Raw genomic sequence first — 24,389 nt, 5'->3', positions numbered from 1 at the left:
TAAAAAATTATGCTACATAAATGATAAAAATGCAGGTCTTAAAAATGCCTTCAAAAGTCATAATTTGCCCTCCAGCAAATTAAGGCCTTAAAATTTCTTAAATCTGAGCCTAAAGTCTTGAATTCATAAAGTCATTGCATTAAATGTTGCGTACACTGCAAAAAATAAATATCTTCCTCAAAATTTGTGTCTTGTTTTCCAGTTCAAATATCTAAACATCCTTAAATATTTGAAAAAGTCTTAAAAAGTCTTAAATTAATATTCATAAGACCTGTGGAAACCCTGTAGACATACATTATAAAAACAAGTCTTTTTAAAGAAAAAATATAATTTTTTTTAAGAATATCAAATTTTTTTATTAGACAAAAAGTGAAGAAAACAAAAAAAGAGTGTAGGTTTTTTTTTCTTCTTCTTTTTTTAGCAGTTTAATATCTATTTTCATTGATTTGACAAATCATTTTTTATTTGAATGGAGTCAGACAATCTTTTAAGTTTCTGGTCCATTTAAATTTTAAACCATTTCCTCATTTCTTTCACTTATATCATACAACCAAATTATAAAATAAATGATTTGTTTTTAATAGGCTTACACAATAAACAAATCTAATATTGCGCCACACACACACAAAAAACACATTCCACAACAAGTGCCGATATTTCTTTCCTTTACTGCCCTCTACTGTCCACAACATCAATGTTCATGAATGTTCTATTTTGGAATTCATAACATTGAAAAATTCTGTCCAATCAGAGATTGATGAGGAGCCCACTGTGATTGATTAGCTATTAAGATCCTTTCTTCTGTGACAAAGGGAACCAATCGGTAAGCTGATTCCTCATTGCCATGGTGGCACGGCAGGGTCAAACTCTCTGGGCGATCCAATGGACATGTTGACGCAGCATTTGAGTTCAAATGAGCCAATGGGAAAGTGTTTCTGTCTCTGTGATGGGCCAATGGAAAAGCGGATTGTGTGTGATGAGCCAAGTAACCGTCCAATGAGCTGTCAGATGTTGCTGACAACGAAATCAAAGCACTCCTACTTCCCAGAAACCCTGGCCTAGTTACACCTGAGAAAGAGACACCGTTTACAATGCAGACTATGTAATTCTACAATAAAAACGAGACATCAGCACTTACCCAGTGATCCACAGTTACTTGGTTCTTCCTTTTGTTCCCTCCTCATCCTTGCTCTGCGATTGGAGAACCAAACCTTCAGATGGAAGATCAAGATCAAGTCAAACATCTAGCACAAGCCCCTTTAAATATATGTCTGCCAACTCTGGAAGCCTCATTTTCATATGACAGATTTTGAGGAACAAAAGTTGTTAGCTCAAGTTTTAAATCTGAATTGCCTTTATAGTGTTCTGTGGAAGGTTTGTCTCCTCAGACAGCTTTTCTCTGGTCAGAAGGTCTGGATAAAGTTCACGGATGAACTCTGAATGGCCAGAAATCAGAAGGGGAGATGTTATAATGTGTCTCAGTATAACAGCACACAGATGACTCTGAGCAGACAGTGAGAGATTGAAACGATCACCTTTCTCTAACCTCTCACTCTGATATGGAGTGAAAGCTGTTCTGCTGCGATGAGAGGTGCCTCGCCGGTTTGTGTTCATTTGTTGCTGATTTGTCTCAGCTGTTGTGTGTAAACCCCTCTGCTCGTCCACTTGTTCCTCTAGGGTGACAGGAAGTCAAAGTGGGAAGGTTAGTAGACAAATTTGTTTCAAGGCCTACAAGTAGGATGAATACATGTAGGACATTTACACTTAATCATCTTTATCATTATTCTTTACTAAACAGATGATCAGAACATGCCACACTTGACCTGCATTCACCCTATAGCATTGAAACAGATTACCTGTGTAACTGTGTTTTACATTTGGATATGCACTGCTCATCATGTCCACATCTAGATGGATCTTCTTAAGAATCCGGTTTATGGAAGACACCTGATGACATCATTGATTCATGAGTCATACACACATTTTTCCTGATCAATAAGATTGGAAATGTTCAATACTTTTTTTGTAGGCTGGACTCGTGCATTTAAAGAAATAGTTTACTCAAAAATTAAAATGTGCAGAAAACTTACTCAGCCTCAGGTCATCCAACATGCAGATGAGTTTGTTTCTTCATCAGAAAAATGTAGCATTACATCACTTGCTCACCAGCAGATCCTCTGCAGTGAATGGGTGCCGTGAGAATGAAAGTCAAAACAGATGATAAAATCATCACAATAATACTCAATTAAAGTGAAAAGCTGCGTGTTTGTAATAATCAAATTCATAATTAAGACATTTCTAGCCATTGTTTTTTTGGACCCTCATTCTGATGGCACCTATTCACTGCAGAGGATCCATTGGTGAGCAAGTGATGTAATGCTCAGTTTCTCCAAATCTGCTCCAATGAAGCAAACAAAATCATCTACATCTTAAATGCCCTAAAGGTTAGTAAATTTTCCTTTTTAAGAAATAGTTCGACCCAAAATTGAAGCGCTGTAATCATTTACTCACCTTCATGTTGAAGATAGAAAGTCATACAGGTTTGGGCCGATATAAGGGTAAATAAGTGATAACACAATTTTAATTTTGGGGTGAACTATCTCTTTAATTTGTCTTTCAAAATTACACGTTTACATATTTGAATCAACAGCAGCTTTTGATGTTAAACTTTTTAATATTTGATATTGACCTAGTAAAGAAAAATCAACCAAAATCAATCAAGTTTTAACCCACACTGGGGACTTTATCTCCAGTGCAGACTCGATCTGTCTCCAGTTTTTGTCGGATCTCCCAGGCGAACAGTGCGGGGTTCTGCCGCTTGTGCTGCGCTATGATGGAGACGACATCAGGAGTCAGGAGTCTGGGTCTGCTGCCTCCCGTTGCTTTAGGACCAATGAACCCTGTGCGCTGAAACCTGCCCAAAATCTTACTGACGCAGCCGTTGGAGACCTGCACAGAGCACACTGTTAATCCAGCTTGTTGATATTCGCATGAACACATGGTAAAGTGGGAATTTTACTCAATACCTTCAGTATTCTGGAGATCTCACATGGTCTCACCCCCTCGTTCGCGAGCTCAATCATCAGTCTCCGTTTATAGACGGGCAGAGGACGGCCGTTCAGAAACACACCGCCCAGCTGATTCACACTCCCTTCCCCTGACACATATCCATACACACGCTACATTATTGGGAGGTTTGCACATTTACGATAAAGTGGAATTTCTTACAAAATCAGCTGAAAAAAGGTATAAAACTGGGCCGGTACACTTTCAAACTTAATTTCAATTTAAGCAGGCTATAAATTTTAGGTACTAAGGCTATGTAGGCTATCTTTAAAATACTAATATTCACCATTTAAGGTGGTGAAAATTACACAACCTAAATTACACAATTACCAATGTGTAGGCCTACCTTTTTTTCTGATAGTGTTGAAAAGAACGGTTTTCTGCGTCTTTGCGGTATAAACGCGGCAATATAAATGTTTTCATATAACATTTTAATATTTTTTTCTGATTTACAGGCTACTCAATTCTATGAGTTTCAGCTCGTTTTTCATCAGTAAAAGTCTAACTTCAGTACAGCTTTGATTTTTTTACTAAGAATGAAGACAGTAATTAGGGGGTGAAAATCTTTGGAAGAACTGTAATGATCAATTGCCAACCTTCGTTTCCCAGATCAGAATTTGCGCCGCACATCCCAACGGGCACCTGGTAGCCTTGCAAAAAACAAAACAAAACAAAAATTATATTTTAGTTAACATTTGATGTATTAAATTATAATGAAATCTACTGCGAGAAAAACACACACACACACACATTGCAAAACGAATGAGTTAAAATGCGGTTAACCCTCTTCTTACAGCCGAGAAGGTCTTAATCTTCTTGAAGGAGATGCGTCCCTGCGCGTGGCCCCCACTCACTAATCCCCACGCGTGACTTCTTATATATAACCCAGTGCCTTTATCAAGAAGATGACGTACTGTCCACATAGGAAGAAAGTAAATAAAGACTCTCGATGGTGACTATGTGCTCACCAGTGATCACAAAGGTTGGTATGCAGTTTTTTAGTTAAACGTTTTTGTATAGCGGTGTTTCCTGCGTGACTGCGTCAACTATTGACCTTTTTGGCCCACACAATTTCACTATACTGACCGCAGCATCATAATTCGCGTTAAAAGGAGGAATAACCATAACATATATACGAAGTTCGCGCGCACTCCATTTCATATTAAATTCAGTTATTAGCTTGAAAAATATTTTAGATAACTGACATGAATCTTACTATGGCAGTGACGCACAGGACGGACCTCAAAGTAGGCCTACCTTTGCATTAAATTTAATGCAGCTTACATTTAGAATCTCTCAAGAATTCCTTTAAAACAGTCGCCCGCTATTGTCACTGAGTAATTCACTCAGTTTGCATCAACGGGACAGATGATTTCCTAGACTTACAGGTTCCATGCATGCGCATATAGGCTATGAGAACAAACATTTAGTGTAGGTACAAAGACAAAGTAGTTGCTTTTTTTCCACTTGAGGACGTGTGTTCAGTTAGCTAAACCACACTTGCATCATAAATGCTTGGTGGGTTTGTATCATCGCCTTTGCTGAGCGAACAGAGCAGCAAGTGTGGAGTGTGTGATTTCAGCACCACCCTGCGCTGAAAAGGTCCCATGATGTTCTGAATGAGCGAGTGAAAGGAGTGCGCGCCCACATATGAAAGTAGTCAGCTCCTAAAGGATAATTCTGAAATGTTAAACTCATTTATGAGCCTATACAAGCCCTATTTTACTTCTGTTATTCTCAAACGACTGGAGATTGAGGCTCTCCGGCGGTCACGTGACTGGCGCATCTTTCATCCTTCCACGCGACGACCGTAGGCTACATGTTAATCAGATTTAGTTCTTTTAAAGCAAACATTTGAAAACCTGCTCCAAAGACGACTGCCATATGGTAAAGTGCTTTTGATAAATCATAAATCCATCATGGTGCCCCTTTTATTACATTTTCTTTCAAGCATGAACAAATAGAGTCAGAGGGGCAAATGTGAACCAATTGTGGTTTTATTTATAAAAATAGTGAGTTGAAAACCCTCCCAGATGTCCCTTGTCTGGCCAGCAGATAAAATGTGTTGTAAACGTTTCAAAGGAAATATTTGGAGAGCAAATATTAGCGAGAGAGTATCCACACAAGCCTCATCTTTGGTCCTGCTCAATGACTAATTGGGCATCATTAGGTAAATCCACACAGATCGAAGATTGTGGAAATAAGGTTGGATTTTAAAATGCCATATGGTGCAAATTACATATTAACCACCCCTTACAGCATAATAATAACTGCAGAACTGGACGGTCCGCATATAAACGCGACGACCGGTTTGAACGCCAACATCTCCTTGCCAACGAGATGAAAAGACAAATAACATATTTATTTGTTACTTCAAATAGCTTTACGTTATTTTGATCATTTTTGAACGAAATAAGTTAATGGAACGAGTTAACGCTTAAAAAATGAGATAAAAATGACGAAATCCTCTCTGTGCGCAAATTTGTCTGGCACTTTGGGAATGTTTACAGTTTGAACATTTAAATCAAAACGATCTTGATATATTCACGGATCTTGTGCCATCAGAAATCAAGAAAGCAACCTAAATTATTAATCTTTCCATGTTGTGCTCTGAATTATAGCACTAAACTCTGATATTGCACCCGCGTAAATGTGCACTTGGAGCTCTCCAAACGCGCACACGTGTTATGCACTATTCAAATAGCCATTCAAATACTGGGATGCAGCTTTAAATTAAGAGAACACGAAAATTGTTTTGTTGACACTAACTTTAAATCATGGAAATCACCTTTTTAGTTCTCACTGTTTGCACGAAAGTTAACATATTTATTTGTTACTTCAAATAGCTTTACGTTATTTTGATCATTTTTAAACGAAATAAGTTAATGGAACGAGTTAACGCTTAAAAAATGAGATAAAAATGACGAAATCCTCTCTGTGCGCAAATTTGTCTGGCACTTTGGGAATGTTTACAGTTTGAACATTTAAATCAAAACGATCTTGATATATTCACGGATCTTGTGCCATCAGAAATCAAGAAAGCAACCTAAATTATTAATCTTTCCATGTTGTGCTCTGAATTATAGCACTAAACTCTGATATTGCACCCGCGTAAATGTGCACTTGGAGCTCTCCAAACGCGCACACGTGTTATGCACTATTCAAATAGCCATTCAAATACTGGGATGCAGCTTTTAATTAAGAGAACACGAAAATTGTTTTGTTGACACTAACTTTAAATCATGGAAATCATCTTTTTAGTTCTCACTGTTTGCACGAAAGTTCATGGGTGTCTTACAAATGAGAAAGTGCACTTCTGTGCCAGTGCAAGAATGCAGATGAACATCTAATCTCTTACATTTCCTACCCAAATCTGTAATTGAATTACATAATTGTTTAAAAAGTTGCACTATATCATATCCAAAGCTCTTGGTTACCTATGTACCCAGCATTTTAATAGTTCAATACGCGTTACAGTGAGACAGCTGGGAACAGTCAAGAATAGAAATAAATATTTAATTTCTTACACAGTACTTTATATGACCATATGACCATATCATAGAAGTGATGATATCACGCGCATTTTTCTGTTTCTATATTGGTTGCAGGCTTATGCGAAGGGAAACATGTATTTAGGTTCTTGCGCGCGCTTTGATCCGAGTGTTAATCGACAATGAACGGCCAATGTTTCATTAACTCCTTTATAACATTAAGAGTTTCGGACTGGTCGTTTTATTAATCAAGTAAATTGACAGTCAAAAGGGTTAATTATAATTCTATGGTTGTGGACGTGAGTCCAATTTATGTCCATATTGTAATATGTCCAAATATATGTCCGATTTGACTTCCAGTTCATATAATACGTTTATGATTTTTTTTATTAGATAAAAATAAGTAGGCTATTGTAAAATAAACTATCATTTCATTTGGGCGCAGCATGCACGTTTCTATTTGTTCCAGCAGAATGATTCTTCCAGTGAATCTGGCTACTTCCTTTTAACATAAGTTCATGATCTACTAATCATAAGAAAAAAGGTCGATGTCGACCAAGGCGCATTCGCTTCATTCTAAGCATAGAGACGCGTAATATTGAGTTATAAATCAAGTAAAAGGTAATTTGTCAAATGGCGTCATCCAGTGGTCAGTGAGCACCTCCGCAACATTATTATCAGTGTTCCATAGACAGATTGAGCTCTTATTTCATGCATACAGCGTGAGTCTTTTCATTAATGTCGAATCATAAATGTCAGTCATGAAACATGCATAATTATGAAACCCACCGTTATTAGTAGTAACTAATTAAAGAACGAAAAATTAAAGTAAAGTGGTTTCAGTTTCGGTATCACAGTGACACATTCAACAAGTTATTACACACACCGTTATAATCATGCAGCTTTTACGTTATTGCGTGTATGTTTTTTTTTTTATTTGTAAAAATCGAATTCCAAAATCCAAATTACAATTAATCAATATAACACTTAAATGTCTCATCATCATGTAGGCTACATCATCATCATTATCATTATCATAGTAAATTATGCGGGAGACCCGAATTAAATGAGCAAATCTTATATATTTTTGTCTTTTGACATGCTTTATGGATTGAAAATAAAAAGTTTTATTTTCACGGCACTTACATTTAACAGTGTTAATAGAGTCTAATGTGATTTTTTTTTTTTTAATGAATTGCAATTTACGAACTGAATTGTGAACAATAACTTTCATACAGGTACAAAGACCAGTGATACATTGGAGTTACGTCTGTCTCATTTTCATGTTGAACACAGAAAAGTATAGATAGATAGACAGATAGATAGATAGACAGATAGACAGACAGACAGATAGACAGATAGATAGATAGATAGATAGATAGATAATGCATAACTATAAAAAATAAATACTCCATATTTACATCTCCAGTAATAAGCCTATAGGCCTATATCTTCACTGAACATATGCTTATTCAAAGTCTTATGCGCCAAGTTATAGCCTCTAAAGAAAATAAGTATGAATGAAACAGTGGCCAAGTTAGAAAAAGAACCCAAATGAATTAAAATTAATTACAAATCTTAGACATTTAAGGGGGTGTGTTGTATACGTGCACACACTTTTTTCAAATCTGTGCTGACGTGTCGAACCTCCCCACTTACCGGATGTCATCACTCGCCTTCTAACGTCACAAGCAAATCGCCCCATTCAGCGCACGAGTGTGACGCGGTGACCGAGGAAGTGCAACATTTCGACGTGTACATCCTCACGCTGTGCTTCCGGTTAAGCAAAGCGTGATCAGTCGTACTCAGTCTCTCTTCCCTTCTTCGGCTCACAGTAGAGGCGTCTCGTAGGATTCTCCCGGTTCCTTTACCTCTCTCTCTTCCCTCCCTAACGGAATACTCATTCAGTCCAGCGGACATGGCATCTGCAGTAACGGCACAAGTTCAGTCCAACCCAGCTTCAGCTCCGCAGCTGCAGAGGGGAATAGTGAAGATGGTAGGAGAGCACACGGGACATAAGTATTGGTCTGGGGGTGCTGGCTAACTCACTAATGCTCACGGGGGAAGAAGTGACTGCGAAGACTTCAAAAGTTCAGATCTTTTATGTCAGGCATGCATCATGCAGCTTATTGCTTTTCCTTCAGTTCTTTTGACTTTTGGCGAGTCTTTCAGTTGTTTCCATGAGCAGCAGAGATTGAGAGAAGTTGAGCGGTCTTCAGCTGTGATCCAGATGGCCAGTTATGCAACATTATAGTCAAAGTTTCGTTCAACCTTTGACGTCTTTCATTTGCTGTTGTAAATGATGCCAAACATTATTATATACCAGTCGCGGAGTCTAAATATTTTGCAGCAGCTACTACTCAATATTTGTAAAGAGGCACATATTTCAGAACAAACTCTGATAGTTTGTTAAACACTGTCTTTTATCAAAGCTGAGCTTTTTAAACAGTTCTAGAGTTTGTTCTACACTGATTTAAACTAAAAAGCTAGGGCAAACCGCAGATTTGTGGGTTGAATTTGCGGTTAAATGGAGGGTTTAACGGGATATCAATTCAAGCTAGTGATTCGAAACTTTTGAATCGGTTCACCAAACGATTCATTCTCTGATACAGTCAGGTTGCATTCTTTACGCCAGTAGGTGGCGGCTCATGAGTGTTTTTTGCGTTATTATGAGAGCGTTTATTGAATCATTCACTTGCTCAATCGATTCGTTTAGAGCGTTGCAAAGTGTTTTTACAAATGACAAAAAAAACAGGTCTGTTTTTTTCCCTGCATCCTGCCAAGCTTGACATTTATCAGTATACAAGTGTGTGTGAGAGAGTTAATTGCTTGCGGTCAAAAGTCATTTTTACACATTCATAGTTCTCAGTTCTTGTCAGGTTTTGAATGCACTGAATAAAGTTGAAGAAAATATGGGTCCCTGCAGTGAATGAGAGAACGAATGAGTAACTTTCGTTCATAAACACCTGCTCACTAACTAATCAAGTGCAGCCTGTCAAAGTCATATTCTGGAATGACCTACATGAATATGGTGTGTTACTAGTTTTTTTGTTTGTACTTAAGTTCAAAGTTCAGGTGTGTTCCGCTAGTCTGACGTGTGAGGTCTCGTGTGTGCACTGGAGGAACCGCTCGAGCGCAGTTTTATGCTGTCGCTCGCGTGTTACAGTGTTTCTGTAAGACTCAATGAGCGGCCAGCTTCCTCAGGCCCCCTAACCAGGCAAGGCGCCGCAGTTTTGGACTGTTTACTTTGTCTGCTCTGGTGAGTGAAGGGGGAGCAGATATGAGAAACTGACACGTAGGTCTTTAGCCAACCAAGAACTGTATATGGAGAAACTCAGGACAGTAACGCGAGAGAGTCTGGACGTAAACGCTACATGAAAACAAACCGGTAGAGACGTTATTAAACTCAATTATGAGTTATATACATTTTTTTATTTTAATCATTTCAGCTGTTATTGTTATAAAACGGTCACTTAATGTATCCTGGTAACCATAGTTCCCGCCAAAATGCCATCGCTGTTATTACAAAAACATTCTAGCTTATTGTTAGCCAAAACAATAAAATAAGCTAAACGTAATAGCAAAAACCTCTTTTCGCTAGTTTGAAGGAGATACCTAATGTATTTGACGATTTTTTATATTGATTTTATAGATAGAATCCATCATTAAGAATTGCAGATAATTGATTCAGTCAATATTATCAGTTCCATGGGGCTAAGATATCCCCCTAATAAAACTAAGTTTCTGACACTTGGTTGAAATGGTTCCCATTGTAAGTTATGTAAATGAAAATAAAAATGTCATGACCTGTCTCATATAGCTTTGTTTTAGCCTAAACATGTAGTTTCACTGTTTAAAATGAGCAGAGCACTTCCCAGTCTTGCTCAACTCCTTGTTAAATCAAAGCGTGGTGGATTTGGGAAATTCATGGATATTTTCCACCCCAGACTGTGGTGACGGAGGTCTGTATATTCTTCCATAGAGTCAGTAATTAGGCAGGCCTTCTGTTCTCAAGGCCTTTCTAAAGGAAAGAATTAACTCTTCCCTGTTTGGCCTCCACTTTCTTGTTTTATTAGACATTTAATAAGTTTAGGTAAAGTTTTCACAATCATAACACTGATAACAATTAGTGTTTGTGACGTGGCTTTGCGTTTGAATAAAAATATTTTCAAACAGGACTGAAGCAGAAATTTATTCATCAATTAGAATAAAATGACTAAAATGGACACATAATCAAAGTTATCATTCAATCAGTTAATGTAATAATTTTGTAATAATGCAGATGTGTACCAGGAGTTTGGAGGAACGGCAAGTGATCTGACATTTGATTGGATAAGCCACTCCTGTAAAAGCTGTTTCTTAAGGCAAAAAACAAGCATGTTGAGACTTGTAAACATTAGTTCTGTAAAACATCTTAAAGAACAAGCACTGATTCAAATGCTAATGTGAATACACATAATCATTGATCTCAGAGGGGCAAGGTCTCCCTGCCCTGAGTGTTTTAAGTTGTATTTGTTTAGGGCTGCTAAAGCTGAGGCTTCATGCTGTGATTAACACAGTAGTGATTGTTTCACTTTTGTTATCTTTGGTTAGTGGGTGTAATAGTTGTTGTTAAACTGTTGGCCAAACACAAACAAGCAGGTCCTAAAGGAATTATGGCCTCGGATCAGATCCCTGAGGCATTCAGTGTTTGACTTGCAGATTGATTGTTTGTATCATGCATTGCCTATGTCAGTACAATTACAACTCTCATCATTATTGACATGACTGGAATGATATACTGTTTATGAAACATTATATAAGCACTCACATTGATTTGTTTTCCCTTGCAGGTCTTGTCTGGTTGTGCTGTAATCGTTAGGGGTCAGCCGCGAGGAGGACCCCCTCCAGAACGACAGATCAACCTGAGTAACATCCGAGCCGGAGCTCTCGCCCGTCGTGCAGTTCAGGGTCAACCAGACACCAAAGACACACCAGATGAGGTAAACATCAACCCTGCACAGAGCTTTTTCTTTTTCATTTTAGAAAAGTATTTTTCTTATTTAAGGGGTCAGCCGCGAGGAGGACCCCCTCCAGAACGACAGATCAACCTGAGTAACATCCGAGCCGGAGCTCTCGCCCGTCGTGCAGTTCAGGGTCAACCAGACACCAAGGACACACCAGATGAGGTAAACATCAACCCTGCACAGAGCTTTTTCTTTTTCTTTTTAGAAAAGTATTTTTCTTATTTATTTATTTACTTCTTGTTTACGCAGTGAATTTGTTTTATGGGTCATGTTAACTAGGGCTGTCAAAATGACTGCAAAACTACATTCAAATTTTCTACTTAAATATAATCAAAATTCGAATTATATTCTTATTTAAAAGGCATAATTTCAGTTAGGGGGAAAAAAGCTTTTGGCTTCTCTCCCGAGGCCACAAGAGAAAACAGCATCATGCATGTATGTATAGTTTAATACAAAGGACCGAAAACCAATCACAAAGAGTAGGCTACTTTCTTCATTTAAAAACTTGAGATTGGGATGGGGAAAAACAGCCAAAACGTCTTTAGACATGTTTTTTAAAAGTTGAACTTGCATTAATTTTACATGGCTTTCTAAACATGCCGCTCTCTGCGAGACGCGAGTGCAACGCTGATAGATGTCCCTCTGGAACATGTGATAAATATGCGTGCTGTGTGAATGGCTTGGTTTCAGTTTTGACGTAAACAACAACATCTCCACACTGATGCTCTCGTTTTCCGCAATATATGAATGAACAACGTAGCAGCGCCGCATCTAGTGGGTTCAACTGGATAGGCTAACAAAAGCATTCAAATGCAATCAATGACACATACATCGTCATCGCATCTTGTGCGCCACTGATAACGCTGCCTGACGGCTGACGCAGACCTTAAATTCGAATGCAAAAACTTTTTTTTTTTTTTTTTAATTCGACGAATATTCTAAATTCTAATTTTTTTTGACAGCTCTAATGTTAACTATTTTAATGCAAATAAAGCAGCAATTCCATCCACTGAGTTCAAGAGCACCAAAAACAAAACTAAATAAATAAATATAAAATAATAATAAAAAAAATAAATAAATGAAAATCACAGTTTCCTGGGAAATTGATATAAAATTGAAGTTGAGGCCACTGTGTCTTTTATTAAAAAAATGATTTGCGCAGTATATACATACAGTGTGTCACAATTAGCAAATTATGCTTTTAATGTGTTCAAACTTTAAAAGTGCATTAAAACTGAAATAATACAAAGTCCTTAAACATGGAAAGCAATAGAAATGTAGTATCTAAGTCAAGTTTAATTATGTTTTTCCAAAAAGATAAATGTTTCATCAGCTTTGAGAGCGCTGTGGGACACGAACAGGACAAAGCTAACTCGGAGAGCATAAAATATATGGTTCTGATTGGAACTCTTACTACATGTAAAGAACCTTTTAAATGGGTCCTATTATGCTCTTTTACAAAGTCTTGATTTTGTTTTGGGGGTGTACTAGAACATGCTCTTATGCTTGGTGGTTCGAAAAACGCATTATTTTTCACATAATTTACATTATTAAAATACCTTTCTCCCAAGCCTGGTTTTCTCTGATGCACTAACTCTGCAGCAGCACTTCTTCTTCATCGTCTTGTCTGATGCACTCACTCAACCAAGCGTTCTAACCACAACCTCGCCCCTCCCCACCCCCCAACCATTCTAATTTCTGTAGGCGGGAATTCTTTGTAATGATATTCCAATGAGCTGCTTTGTGATATCACAAAGCCCGGAAAACAAACGCTGTAGTCCAAACAAGCCGTTCGTTGTAGTTCTTCAAAAGGGATTTTTAAAAAACGAAATATCTCCCTTTGGAGTGGACTTTGAGATTTGTAACTTTCTAGATCTTTTTTATGCCCAAACATACCCACTACACACTGACTAAAATTAAAAAAGTGAAAAAGCATAATAGGACCCCTTTAAAGAACTGTCGTTTTTTGAGTACAGAAGTAAATTATATTTGAAAATATATTACAAAAGAAAACAGTTGTTTTAAATAATAATATTAAAATAATTTCACAATACAGCTCTCTACAATGTGCATAATCAGTTGCAAATGCAACAATTTTCATGCTAGGTGACTAAATGTCTATCGTTAGTTATTGACTAATAAATTGTTAGATTTCACTTGCCAGTGTTTTGAGTTAAAAGCTAAGAATAAGTTCAGCATTGATATGTTAACTTGCCTATGCTTGAACACTGATTGAGTGTGTGAGAGTTTGACTCTCTGTCATTTCAGCACACTGTTCTCATTGATATCAATGGATGTGCAGCGTATTTGACACACTCTAGTGCGTAGCATCTGACTCACCGTGGCTGGGGTGGGAACACTCTGTGCTTCTCTCACACACACAGAGAGAGAGAGAGGGAGTCTTGCATGCCAGAATTTACATGCAACATGTAAATGGTATTCTTTGTTGTATTTTCCTGTCAAATGATTGAGTTCATTCAGAATTTTTCAGCCTTTAAGCACAAGCAGAAGCCACTGCCAGTTCCTTCGGTAGTGGGTGAAACTAATACGCAAACACCTATTACCATCCACGTTTGATTTCAGCAAATAAGCGAACGCAGACAGCATGATTAATATTCATTATCCCAGCAACTCATCAGACCTGATCTAGTCTGGCGAGTAAACAAAAAAAATTACTAGCCAGTGGTGATTCTATTACCATTTTGTACATATAGGGTTGCAATATTACTTTTTACTGTGTTTTTCATCAGATAAATGCAGCTTTTTGAGCGTAAGAGACTAAAAATATTTGTAAAAATGTCTTAAGTATGTGCACATCAAACTTAATGATAAAAAAAATCCAACTCAGGCCAGTGTATGTGTTTTGTATTTGTATTTCTGTCAAACATATTAATTGCAACATCCCTATATTTGCAGGGCTCTACGCTTACTTTTCTTTTTAGGAGCGCTTGTGCTCCTAATTAAAAAAAATTTGGAGCACGGTCAAAAATTTAGGAGCACCTTCTAATCAGTAATGAAAAATTCTGATTAAAAAATTTACCTTCCCATTACGAGGTGATATTTGACTCCTTAAAGTGATATACAGGGAATTTTGTTTTTACCTTTGTAATGGCGTTTTTCTAACTTTATTAAAAGTATGTCATCTTTTATGTCAAATTAAAAATATATATATTTATAAGCTTTTTAACATTTCTAATTAAAACAACAGAATAATAAGAAGTAGAATAAGAATAAGTTACCAATAAAATGAAATCAGTATTTAAGAAATAAATTTGTGCTACAGAGTTGGCACAGAAGAACACAAGTGGCTTGCATGTGTATTTTCAGATGTTTAATGAGGCTCAGAGGTCGCATGAGTGCAATTAAATTCATAAATTCATGTTGAGGTTAATGTTTTAAATATACAATTTTGAATATAGAAATATTAAATGATTTAAATAACCTTGCCTGCAGGTGGCGGCAAATCACTGATTTTATCACTGAATCATTAATTTAATTGATTTGTTCGAACGGCTGATTCATTCAGGAACGAAGTACGTGAACGTGACTGTCTTTATGAATGGGTAATTGAATCATTGACTCACTAGATTCGTTTAAAAACGTAGTTCATTCCTAAACGAATCACCGCTGTGTTTGAAAGGAGATGCGCAGCGGCTCAGCTGTTACTTTGTTTGAAACTATTTTCGTTGACGAAATAGAGCAAAATAATAAATGTTGTTGTCAGACAATGTCACTTAATATTAACTGTTGTATTAAATCAATATCACATTTGCAAACTCCCTTAATAATCATTAAAAGCTGTCACTCATCTTAGTTCATCGCGATCTCACAAAACTCCATTATAATCGACGAAGCTCCCTATACTGCACAATGAATATCTTATTTACACCCTGTCAACACCTTTTTTATAATGAGAGGATACGTCTGTGATACATTACTCAACCGCTGCAGAAACACGTAAGTACGTTAGAACCTTTGAAGCTCCCTCAGCGCAAACACAAATATGCTGATCGGGTCAGTCGCACAGGTGCTCCTAAATATTATTTCATAGTCGCACGCAGTAGTTTTCAGTCACAAATGGTCGCACTGTAGAGCACTGATTTGGATAAAAAAAATCTTTAGGCAAACCAACTTAATATCAGTTTTGTGGTGCATATAAGGTTTCATTTGTTAACATTAACTATATTAGTTAACATGAACAATATTTATATAGCATTTTATTATTCATAGTTAATATTAAGTTCAAAACTTACTAACACATTATTAAAATTTTAAGTTGTATCTGTTAGCATTAATGTACTGTGAACTAACATGAATATTTTTACTAACTAACAATTAGCAAAGATTAATAAATGCTGTAAAAATATATTGTTTATTGTTGGTTCATGTTAGTTTATTAATGTTAACAAATAAGACCTTATTGTACCTAATAAGTGTTACCAATAAGTTTAACGCCTAATTCAGCATTACTTTCTTTTATCAGTAATGTTGAATTTTGCTGTTTGATCTACATTGAGAATGAACTGGTAAAATGTATACCTTGAATGCAGTGTTAGTCACTTTGGATAATAGAGAATCTCACGTCTGCCAAATGCATGAAAAATAAGGTGTAAAATATGTTTTTAGACAATAAGCCACTTAAGTCTGTACGTTCCGCTTCACGCTGTTTCTAAAATCACTGTTTCGCTCTGCATCTTGTGACCTTTTTCCTTAGTAATAAATCCATTATGTTTCAAAATCTTGAGTTCATCACTTTTTTTTTTGCAAGTGATTTATACACTTTTGTTAGGGCATTTTCATTCTCTCTTGAGTGAATAGAGGCTCTTTTTAGTAGCTAATGCACATCCTTCAGTGCTGAATGGCTCTGAATGGCTGTAAATAGCTGTGTGTGTGTTCTTTGCAGCCATGGGCTTTCCAGGCACGAGAGTTTTTGCGCAAGAAAGTAATCGGCAAAGAAGTCTACTTCACCGTGGAGAATAAAACCCCTCAAGGCAGGGAATACGGCATTGTCTTCCTGGGAAAAGGTGAGTGATGTTTATGTTCACCAAAAAGAATCTCACTGCGACAGTGCTGATCTGAAATGTGTGTGTTTATTGTAGTGTTGTTATAGTAACACACTTGATCTCTCCAAAGACACCTCAGGAGAAAATATCGCAGAGTCCCTGGTGGCCGAAGGTCTTGCCACAGTTCGCAGAGAAGGCATCAGAGGAAACAAGTAAGAACCCCACGTTTTTTTTTTCTTCTTCTTTTCCCCAAGCGTCAAACCACCGGTGGCAGTACGGTTCTTGCACCTATTGTCAAAGCCTTCACAATGCCGGCTATGTTTTTCCCCTTGGCTGAGATCATTTGTGTTGTCACAGTGGTTTTATTGTAAAAACACATTATTTGTCCTGCAGGGGGCAGTGTTTGCCTTTACTGAAGTTACTTTAGACATTCTCTGGCTTTATTGCTTTTCATATTTCTCTGTTTGATCTCTCACTCCCTCTTCTGGCCACATCATCTCATTACATGTCCTGTCTATCCACCCTTCTCCCTCTGGCTAGAAGCGAAGTAATATTGTCCTAAGCTTTTGGGACTTAATGATGCATATGCGGGCCACTCTGTGAAATGGCCCTGGACAATTGCCAGTGGAATCGGTTTGCTTTAGGCTCATTTTCCCCACAGGAGACGGTGGTGTTAGACCCACTGTTCTCGCCACAGCCCCTGAACAGCCTTCTCATTAGTCGGGCCTGCTGTGGCCCATCACAGCCCACTGGATCGGCTATCATAATCTCCAAAGGAGTCGTGTTTAAACCTGGGCCGCGCTCTGCCCACCAGCTCTCAATTAGGCACAGCCGAGCTGGGAAGGATGCCCACTCCTCTCCCTGACACGCTCTCGCGCTGTCTTTTGAAAATATGAAGGAAAATAAAAATTACTAGACAAAGACAGCTCAAGATGGCTGCTGAGATTTGGCAGCCCCTTATTTCCTGTAGATAAAATTTATGAAGGCTTAGATAATTGGAGCTTTGGGCTTGTCATTTAATAGGCAGAAGGCGACTTTTCTTTGACATTTGCTTTACCAGCCTCGCCGGTTACTACATGAGTGAGTTTTTAAGTAAGAGTCGGGTATTAACAGCTGTCCTGTGTCTCGTCATCTTGCATATCGGAAAAAGAGGGCCGATGAACCCAGATGGCTGGTTTGAATATTTTGAGCTTTGTGTTTGTGTCCATTAGACGTGGCGGTGTCCTAGTCTCCCTTGAGCCGCCTGCAGTCTGTTTACTGACCATCTGATGAATATTGCACATAAAACTGGAAATTTTCACAAGGGTCCGTGAAGTTGCCCGACCGTAATGCATCTTCTGGGAATGTGTACAGTTTTTTTTTTTATCAGTCCACCTGGAAACAAAATCCAGTTTGAAAGGAATTAGGGGGACTGTTAGAAATAATCAGATTAATAACACATCAGTTATTTTTTTAAAATTGCTGGGTTAGTGGCTTTAAATTTTTAAAATGCATTCAGAGTTTTGTTTTCAAGCACAAAGCACGTACACTAGATACTCGCATACATTTTCCATTGTTTATAGTGGTTTCTGTACAACCGCCCACTGAGATTAGATGTTATTGATTTCAAATTTAGTATAAAATCCAAGCAAACTGTGGTTGGCCACTCAGAAGGTCTATCTAGTGTTACTGTTAGCTAAAACTGTTAAAAAAATTATTTTACATCAATTGAAATAAAGCTAAAATATAAATATTATATGGAAAAATTTTTACTTAAAAAAATACAGTAATTATAAACGTTGCCTTGGCAACTAATTGAAAGAAACTAAGTTTAAATACTAAAACTGAAATAAAAATAAATTAAAACTAAAGAGAAAAAAAAAAAACTAATAAAAATGACAAACCAAAATTACTGAAACTTAATTACAATGAAACCTAAAAATATATAAATAAAAGCCAATTCAAAATATTAATAAATATTATAACACTATGTAAATAAAACCAAAATAACCCTCTTCCTATCAGTTTGTGGCCATAATGCATTGCTGACCAGACTTTAAGCAATGTTAAAACTCTGGGTTTGTGAAAGGTGTTTTTTTTTGTTTGTTTTTTTAAGCTAAAGATCCACGTTCTTTCCCAAAGGTGTGCAGAGTGACAGCATTGGGTGTTCATGTCTTGTGTATATGGTTTTTTAGCAAAATTCAAAGCTTAAATACATTAAAATAATTGAAGTATAGAGAAACACCAATTAGAAATTCAGAATGCGTGCTAGTCCACATTAGATCTGATATATCTAAAAGACACTTTCAATCTTGTCTTTTCATCTGGTTTCAGTGAGACATGAATAAATTGTAAATTAAATTATCATTTTAATATTCAATCGCTGCCATCGCACCATCAAAACTCCCATAATTCATAATTTAATTCTAGAATTTTGTTTGTTGTCCAAGCCAAGACATTAAAGGAAGGGCTGATACATCATTGACCGAGTCGCTGGTCAGACTGGGTCTTTAATTAATGGACTTTCACCACCCACATGTTTTTTTTCCACACTAAAAAAAAATTAAAGTTTTCATCATAGATTCTGATTCATCTCTCTCTCTCTCGTTCATTCTGTCTGTCTGTCTCGCCTCTTTAAGCCTGTTCATTATTAAGGCCAGCGCTACTTAAACTGATAGAGCCTTATTAAAAAATCTGACGAGTGTCTGCCGTGGTCAGACTGTTTAATTCCCCTTAAAGATAATGGTGGCTTTTAGAACAACTGAGGAGTTAATTGAAACATGTGTTGGCTTTTGATAATGAACAAACTCATTTGAAGAGCTTATCAAGGCCTCAGAAAGGGGCAGCTCTCCGTGAGAGACCTCTACATCTGTTGCTCGGTGCATTGAAGTCTGGAGAGGAAAGAAAGGAGGGCTAAAATGATCTCGTCTTGTCTTGTGGTAAACTCTTTGGTCTGTAATTTGATATTTACTGGACTTTCTGTGTGTTTCAGTCCTGATCAGGTTAGACTGTGTGATTTGGAGGACCAAGCCAAGGCTGCTAAAAAGGGTCAGTGGTCTGAGGGTGGAGGCTCACACACTATTCGAGATCTGAAGTATACCATCGAGAACCCTCGCAATTTTGTGGACTCCCTCCACCAGAAACCAGTCAACGGTAAGATGTGATAAACTTTGTAGATCACATATTGTACTCTTGAGGGCCAGTACACACCAATGCTGGGAAAAACATCACAAGTATTCTAGATCAAGTTCAAATTTTATATTCATGAATGCAAATTTACTAATCAAAAAAATCCATCTATCTATCTGTCTGTCTGTGGTTAAAATTTAATTCATAATTTATGTTTTTTAAAGTTGTGCTTTATATAATGTTTTATTTTTTATTATAAAGGCAATTAAATATGAGTTAATAAATAAATATTAATATTATTAATATATAAATATTGTGAAATTAATAATTGTTGATCATATTAAACATAAATTACCAACTTAGTTAATCTAATATTTTAAAATATCATAAAATATTTAATATGAATTTTTAAAATAGTGATGCTTATTTTTTATGTAATAATAATACCTAGTGGACAATAAAATGGAATAAAAATAAATAAATAAAAAAAATTGAACAAAAAGAAAACACTGGTGTGAGTCACACCGGAGGTACTGGAGCCATATTTAGGGACCACAATATCATAAAGACTTAAGGGAATTTTGCAGGGTGTTTTCTTTTCACCCAGAACACCCTAAAATTATGTTGTGCATTTTCTTCAGACAAAAGCTTAAATTACACTCATTAAAGCAATCAATTCTCTCTGGTGTAATGTCTCACTCTTCTTCCAGAAGCCCATTTTTTTTCTGTTCACAGCTCTGCACACAGCTCATTTCTCCTATTTAAACTGAATACTAACCCTGATGAGAGTTAACCTCCATCAGAGGGCTAGCCAGCTCACTGCAAATGAACAACTGAGTCATTAAATGCTATAGAATGTGCCCCGTTTCCCCGCTTCGCTAACAAGCTTATTAGATGCTAATCAGAAGTCAAAGTTGCGACATTGTTCGTAATATTGAGTTTAAACACACTTGGCCACATGACCCTTACCAGCGTGGCTGTGATTCACCTTCTTATCGAATTATTTCACAGCTCTCGCTGTGCAGTTATGCCAAGTGATTTTTAAACATGCCAATTTGTTGTTCTCTTCAAAAGTGAGCACCATGCTGAACTGGAGAGGCCTGTTTACATACTGGCAGCTACCCACATGCTGTGACACCACGTGAACTTTCTGTGAAGTGGGCTCTGGGCTGACAATTTGAATTGGCAAAACAAAGTTAGAATCAAATTAACATGCTGAAATTTCTTAGTTTTAACTATTACAATAGTTGAAGAGAGAGTTCATCGTGCTGTAATTTATCATTCTATCACCAGTGTGGTGATGTTTAATTTTGTACGCTACCATTCAAAAATTTGGGGTCAGTGAGATTTTTATGCATTAAACTGATCAAAAATGTATAATGTTACAAAATATTTCTATTTTACATAAATGCAGTTCTTTTGAACTTCATCAAAGAATTCTGGTAAAAAAAAAAAGAAAATTGTTCAGATATTTTAAAAATAACAAAATTAGGGTACTAGGATGATTTTTGGAAGCATCATCAATCAAAGCACATTTTTGTGACACTAAAGACTGGAGTAATGACTGCTGAAAATTCAGCTTTGCTATCACAGAAATAAGTTGCATTTGAAAATTTATTAAAATAGAAATGTTATTTTAAATTGTAGTAATATTTCCCAATTTTCTTACTGTATTTTTGATCAAATAAATGCAAAAATAGATTTTTTTTTCAAAGCGTTATTGTGTTACTAACCCCTTTTGAATTAGTACTGTTATTTTGATTGTGTGAAACGGAAGCCGAAACCAGATTACACTTTCAAGTTTTGTCCTTCATTAACTCTCTCTTTCTGTCTTATACACTCACACAGCCATTATTGAACATGTGCGTGATGGCAGCATGCTACGGGCGCTGCTTCTGCCCGACTATTATCTGGTGACAGTCATGCTGTCTGGAATCAAGGTGGGTTTCAGTCCTTCTCTATGTAACGCTATGAATAAAAGAAACCCAATTTCTTTCAGCAGAACCCTCGAGATCAATATTTCTCAGGATTCCTCAGTTTCTTATTAGTTCATCTCTTGATGGGTAGCCTTGAGAGATTCCCTCTAGGTTTTCTTAAACCAGACCTGTTCCGTGAATTCAGTAGACCATCTTACTGCTTAATCTTGCTAATCATGAAAAAATGAACTTCATAACTGTGCTAAATTAAGTGTGGTCGAACTAGAGTTTTCGCTCAGTGGCTTTTCAGGAAAGGGTTTACATTCTTTGTAAAGAATGACTGTGATTTGTTTTCTGGGGTTTGTTTCTTAGTATTTCCCTGTAGATTTCAGACACTGTATATGTTCTGTAATGTTTATGAAAAATCTGTGTCTCTAGTGCCCTACGTTTAAACGGGAGGCAGATGGCAGCGAGACCCCCGAGCCCTTTGCAGCAGAGGCAAAGTTCTTCACAGAGTCAAGGCTTCTTCAGCGAGATGTGCAGATCATTTTGGAGTCTTGTCCCAACCAGGTCATTCTGGGGACCATCTTGCACCCGGTAAGAAGCCTCATCAAACGTGTTTTCTGATTGATCTCTCTAATAACTGCAGTTGAACAGGAGTGTAAACCATTTGAGTGTTCTTCCTATTTCATATTTAGGCTAGATCAATTCAGCCTTGATCCAAAATCTTAAAGTGTGTGAGATGGATTTTCTCGGTTGGAAAACCTGGCAAGCAATACTGGGAGAATTTATTTGTTTGGTTGTGTGTGTGTTTTTAAAAGTGACAAACAATACTGGGAGAATTTATTTGTTTGATTTTGTGTTTTTTTTTGTTTGTTTTGCTTTTTGTTTTTTGCTTTGTTTTTGTTTTGTTTTGGTTGCATTGAGTACCTGATAGCCTACAGTTTGTTTGTTGCTTTTTGTTTTCAGAGTGACAAACAATACTGGGATAATTTATTTGTTTGATATTGTTTGATATATGTGTTTTTTTGTTACTGTTTTTTGCGTTGGTTTTTGTTTTGCTTTTTGTTTTTTTTGTTTCGGTTCCATTGAGTACATGATAGCCTACAGTTTGTCTGTTTTTTGTTTGTTTGTTTTGTTTTGTTTGTTACATGATATAAATAAATTGTCTCTATTAATGTTTAGTTTTCAGCCAGCATACATGGTTTTAAACGTTCCACACACACACCACAATGACTTTGATTGTCAAAACGAAGTACTTAAGGGACAGGAAGCATACCGGTTTTGATACCACATCAGAAGTAATACTATTTTTTTTAAGTGAACATTGTTCCCTCGAGCAATTATTCAAGACAAGTAAACAGTCAGTTAGAGCATTTAAGAACAAAGAAATGCTACCAGCTGTAGAACAAAATAGAAATAGATAAAATATGTAAATGACGTAAACAGTGCTGAGATATTTAACAACAATATAAAGCATTCAAATAAACTTGACTGAAATACTGGTACATTTGATATGCCTACTGTGTATAATGCAGTAAACACAAACCAAGGCTGTAATCAGTAATACATGCTGTGGCAATGTGGGAGGATCTACAGGTCCAGACTTTAATATATTATGCACATGTTTATTGTACAGGCTCTTCAGTGCCAATAATCATTGATCAATTTAATTCATTCACTGTGAAACCGCAGGTATAAAGCCTTCTCATGTCATAGTTCTTGTTAATCAGAGATGTGTTAGACATAATCCATGTCACACAATGTGTGAGGATGTTTTGCTCATGAACAATATAATACACAATAACCTTAGTGGTCTCTTTCTGTTGATAATGCCAGCAAAGCTTCTCACTGTCAGTCTGTAGGTTTCCCCGTCCTCTTTCTCAGTTTATGATCATTTTCTTTGCTAACATGATATCCTTATGTGCTTGTGTGTGTGGTCATTACAGAATGGGAACATCACAGAGTTGCTGTTGAAGGAAGGCTTTGCACGTTGTGTGGACTGGTCTATGGCTGTGTACACCCAGGGTGCTGAGAAACTCAGAGCAGCAGAACGGTCAGTGCTTGTCAGTTGGCCAGTTGTCAGCCCTAGTTCACTATACATTTCAAATACGCCTGACATTTCAGCTGTTGGATCAGACTGAGCAGCTTGTTAAATGGTTTAGACTCTCGGGTTGCTTTTACTTCATGTTTCAGCAGAATAGTTTAGCAAATGTGGCAACTTATCACACAGCCGTTCAAGAACACCTGCCCTATGCCCACCTGCTGGCTTACTGAAGCATTAGACACAATCACAGTGAAATATGATAGGAGCACACAAGGTTGTGTCTTTAATCCAATTAAGTGCATATGCGACTGTCCTTTATGCAGTGCTTCATTTTTGGTGAAATGCCTTATATATCTCTCTCTCTCCAAAACCCTGCAGATCAGCGAAAGAGCGTAAAGTGAGAATCTGGAAGGACTATGTTGCTCCCACAGCCAATCTGGACCAGAAGGACAGACAGTTTGTAGCAAAGGTGAGTTTTTGTTCTCACTTACTTTTTCTGTTTCAATCCTTGCAGCCTTAATAGTGAAAAAACATAGAATCGTGATACAAGGGTCAGTGACATGATGCTGACTTATCCAGCTTATTTATTTATCCAGCTTATTTGTCCAGATTTATTCATTCATTTAAAAATAAATTAAATCGAAATAATGAATGGCAAAGCAAATAAAAAAAAAAACCTCATTAAAAGCCCTATTTTTTTATTTTTGATGATCTGTTACACTGGAATGTACGTCATAATACGGAAGAAATTA

At 36.9% G+C, this 24,389-nt stretch overlaps 2 protein-coding genes across 3 annotated transcripts in view; one reads left to right on the top strand and one right to left on the bottom strand.

The window, feature by feature from the left end:
- Window positions 1-654: 654 nt before the first annotated feature.
- Window positions 655-8,276, bottom strand: pax4 (paired box 4). Its single transcript, XM_016550659.1, has 9 exons — window positions 8,217-8,276; window positions 3,663-3,716; window positions 3,027-3,157; window positions 2,734-2,949; window positions 1,857-1,947; window positions 1,536-1,673; window positions 1,354-1,436; window positions 1,139-1,211; window positions 655-1,068 (listed from the first exon to the last, which is right to left on the bottom strand). Exons 1-9 carry the CDS (start codon window positions 8,260-8,262, stop codon window positions 722-724), a joined length of 1,179 nt encoding a protein of 392 aa, XP_016406145.1. The 5' UTR covers window positions 8,263-8,276; the 3' UTR covers window positions 655-721.
- A 5-nt stretch (window positions 8,277-8,281) lies between these two features.
- snd1 (staphylococcal nuclease and tudor domain containing 1) overlaps window positions 8,282-24,389 on the top strand; it is a 192,185-nt gene continuing 176,077 nt past the window's right edge. Inside the window, exons 1-10 of one of the 2 annotated variants that reach the window (XM_016550657.1) lie at window positions 8,282-8,553; window positions 11,390-11,455; window positions 11,642-11,725; window positions 16,467-16,587; window positions 16,697-16,778; window positions 19,538-19,698; window positions 21,523-21,614; window positions 22,029-22,187; window positions 23,540-23,646; window positions 24,016-24,106. In XM_016550657.1, the coding sequence (XP_016406143.1) occupies window positions 8,476-8,553; window positions 11,390-11,455; window positions 11,642-11,725; window positions 16,467-16,587; window positions 16,697-16,778; window positions 19,538-19,698; window positions 21,523-21,614; window positions 22,029-22,187; window positions 23,540-23,646; window positions 24,016-24,106 (1,041 nt within the window). In that variant the 5' untranslated portion in view covers window positions 8,282-8,475. Of the gene's footprint in view, window positions 8,554-11,389; window positions 11,540-11,641; window positions 11,726-16,466; window positions 16,588-16,696; window positions 16,779-19,537; window positions 19,699-21,522; window positions 21,615-22,028; window positions 22,188-23,539; window positions 23,647-24,015; window positions 24,107-24,389 lie in introns of both variants that reach the window. The other variant, XM_016550658.1, reaches the window with a different exon arrangement.

This window comes from Sinocyclocheilus rhinocerous, unplaced genomic scaffold, assembly GCF_001515625.1.
Source record: "Sinocyclocheilus rhinocerous isolate Xijiao unplaced genomic scaffold, SAMN03320098_v1.1 scaffold3117, whole genome shotgun sequence".
NCBI classification, from domain to species: Eukaryota; Metazoa; Chordata; class Actinopteri; order Cypriniformes; family Cyprinidae; genus Sinocyclocheilus; species Sinocyclocheilus rhinocerous.
The sequence above is the reverse complement of the archived record's forward strand: the minus strand, read 5'-3'. Positions and strand labels throughout refer to the sequence as shown.

What these genes read in the sequence shown, in the direction of transcription:
- pax4 (XM_016550659.1), bottom strand. Translation starts at nt 8,262, where the DNA reads ATGGGGCGATTTGCTTGTGACGTTAGAAGGCGAGTGATGACATCCG. An exon ending in TTCTGATCTGGGAAACGAAG is followed by an intron (nt 3,158 to 3,662) that starts GTTGGCAATTGA and finishes GATATGTGTCAG; the next exon opens with GGGAAGGGAGTGTGAATCAG. An exon ending in TGTAAAACACAGTTACACAG is followed by an intron (nt 1,674 to 1,856) that starts GTAATCTGTTTC and finishes CTGTCACCCTAG; the next exon opens with AGGAACAAGTGGACGAGCAG.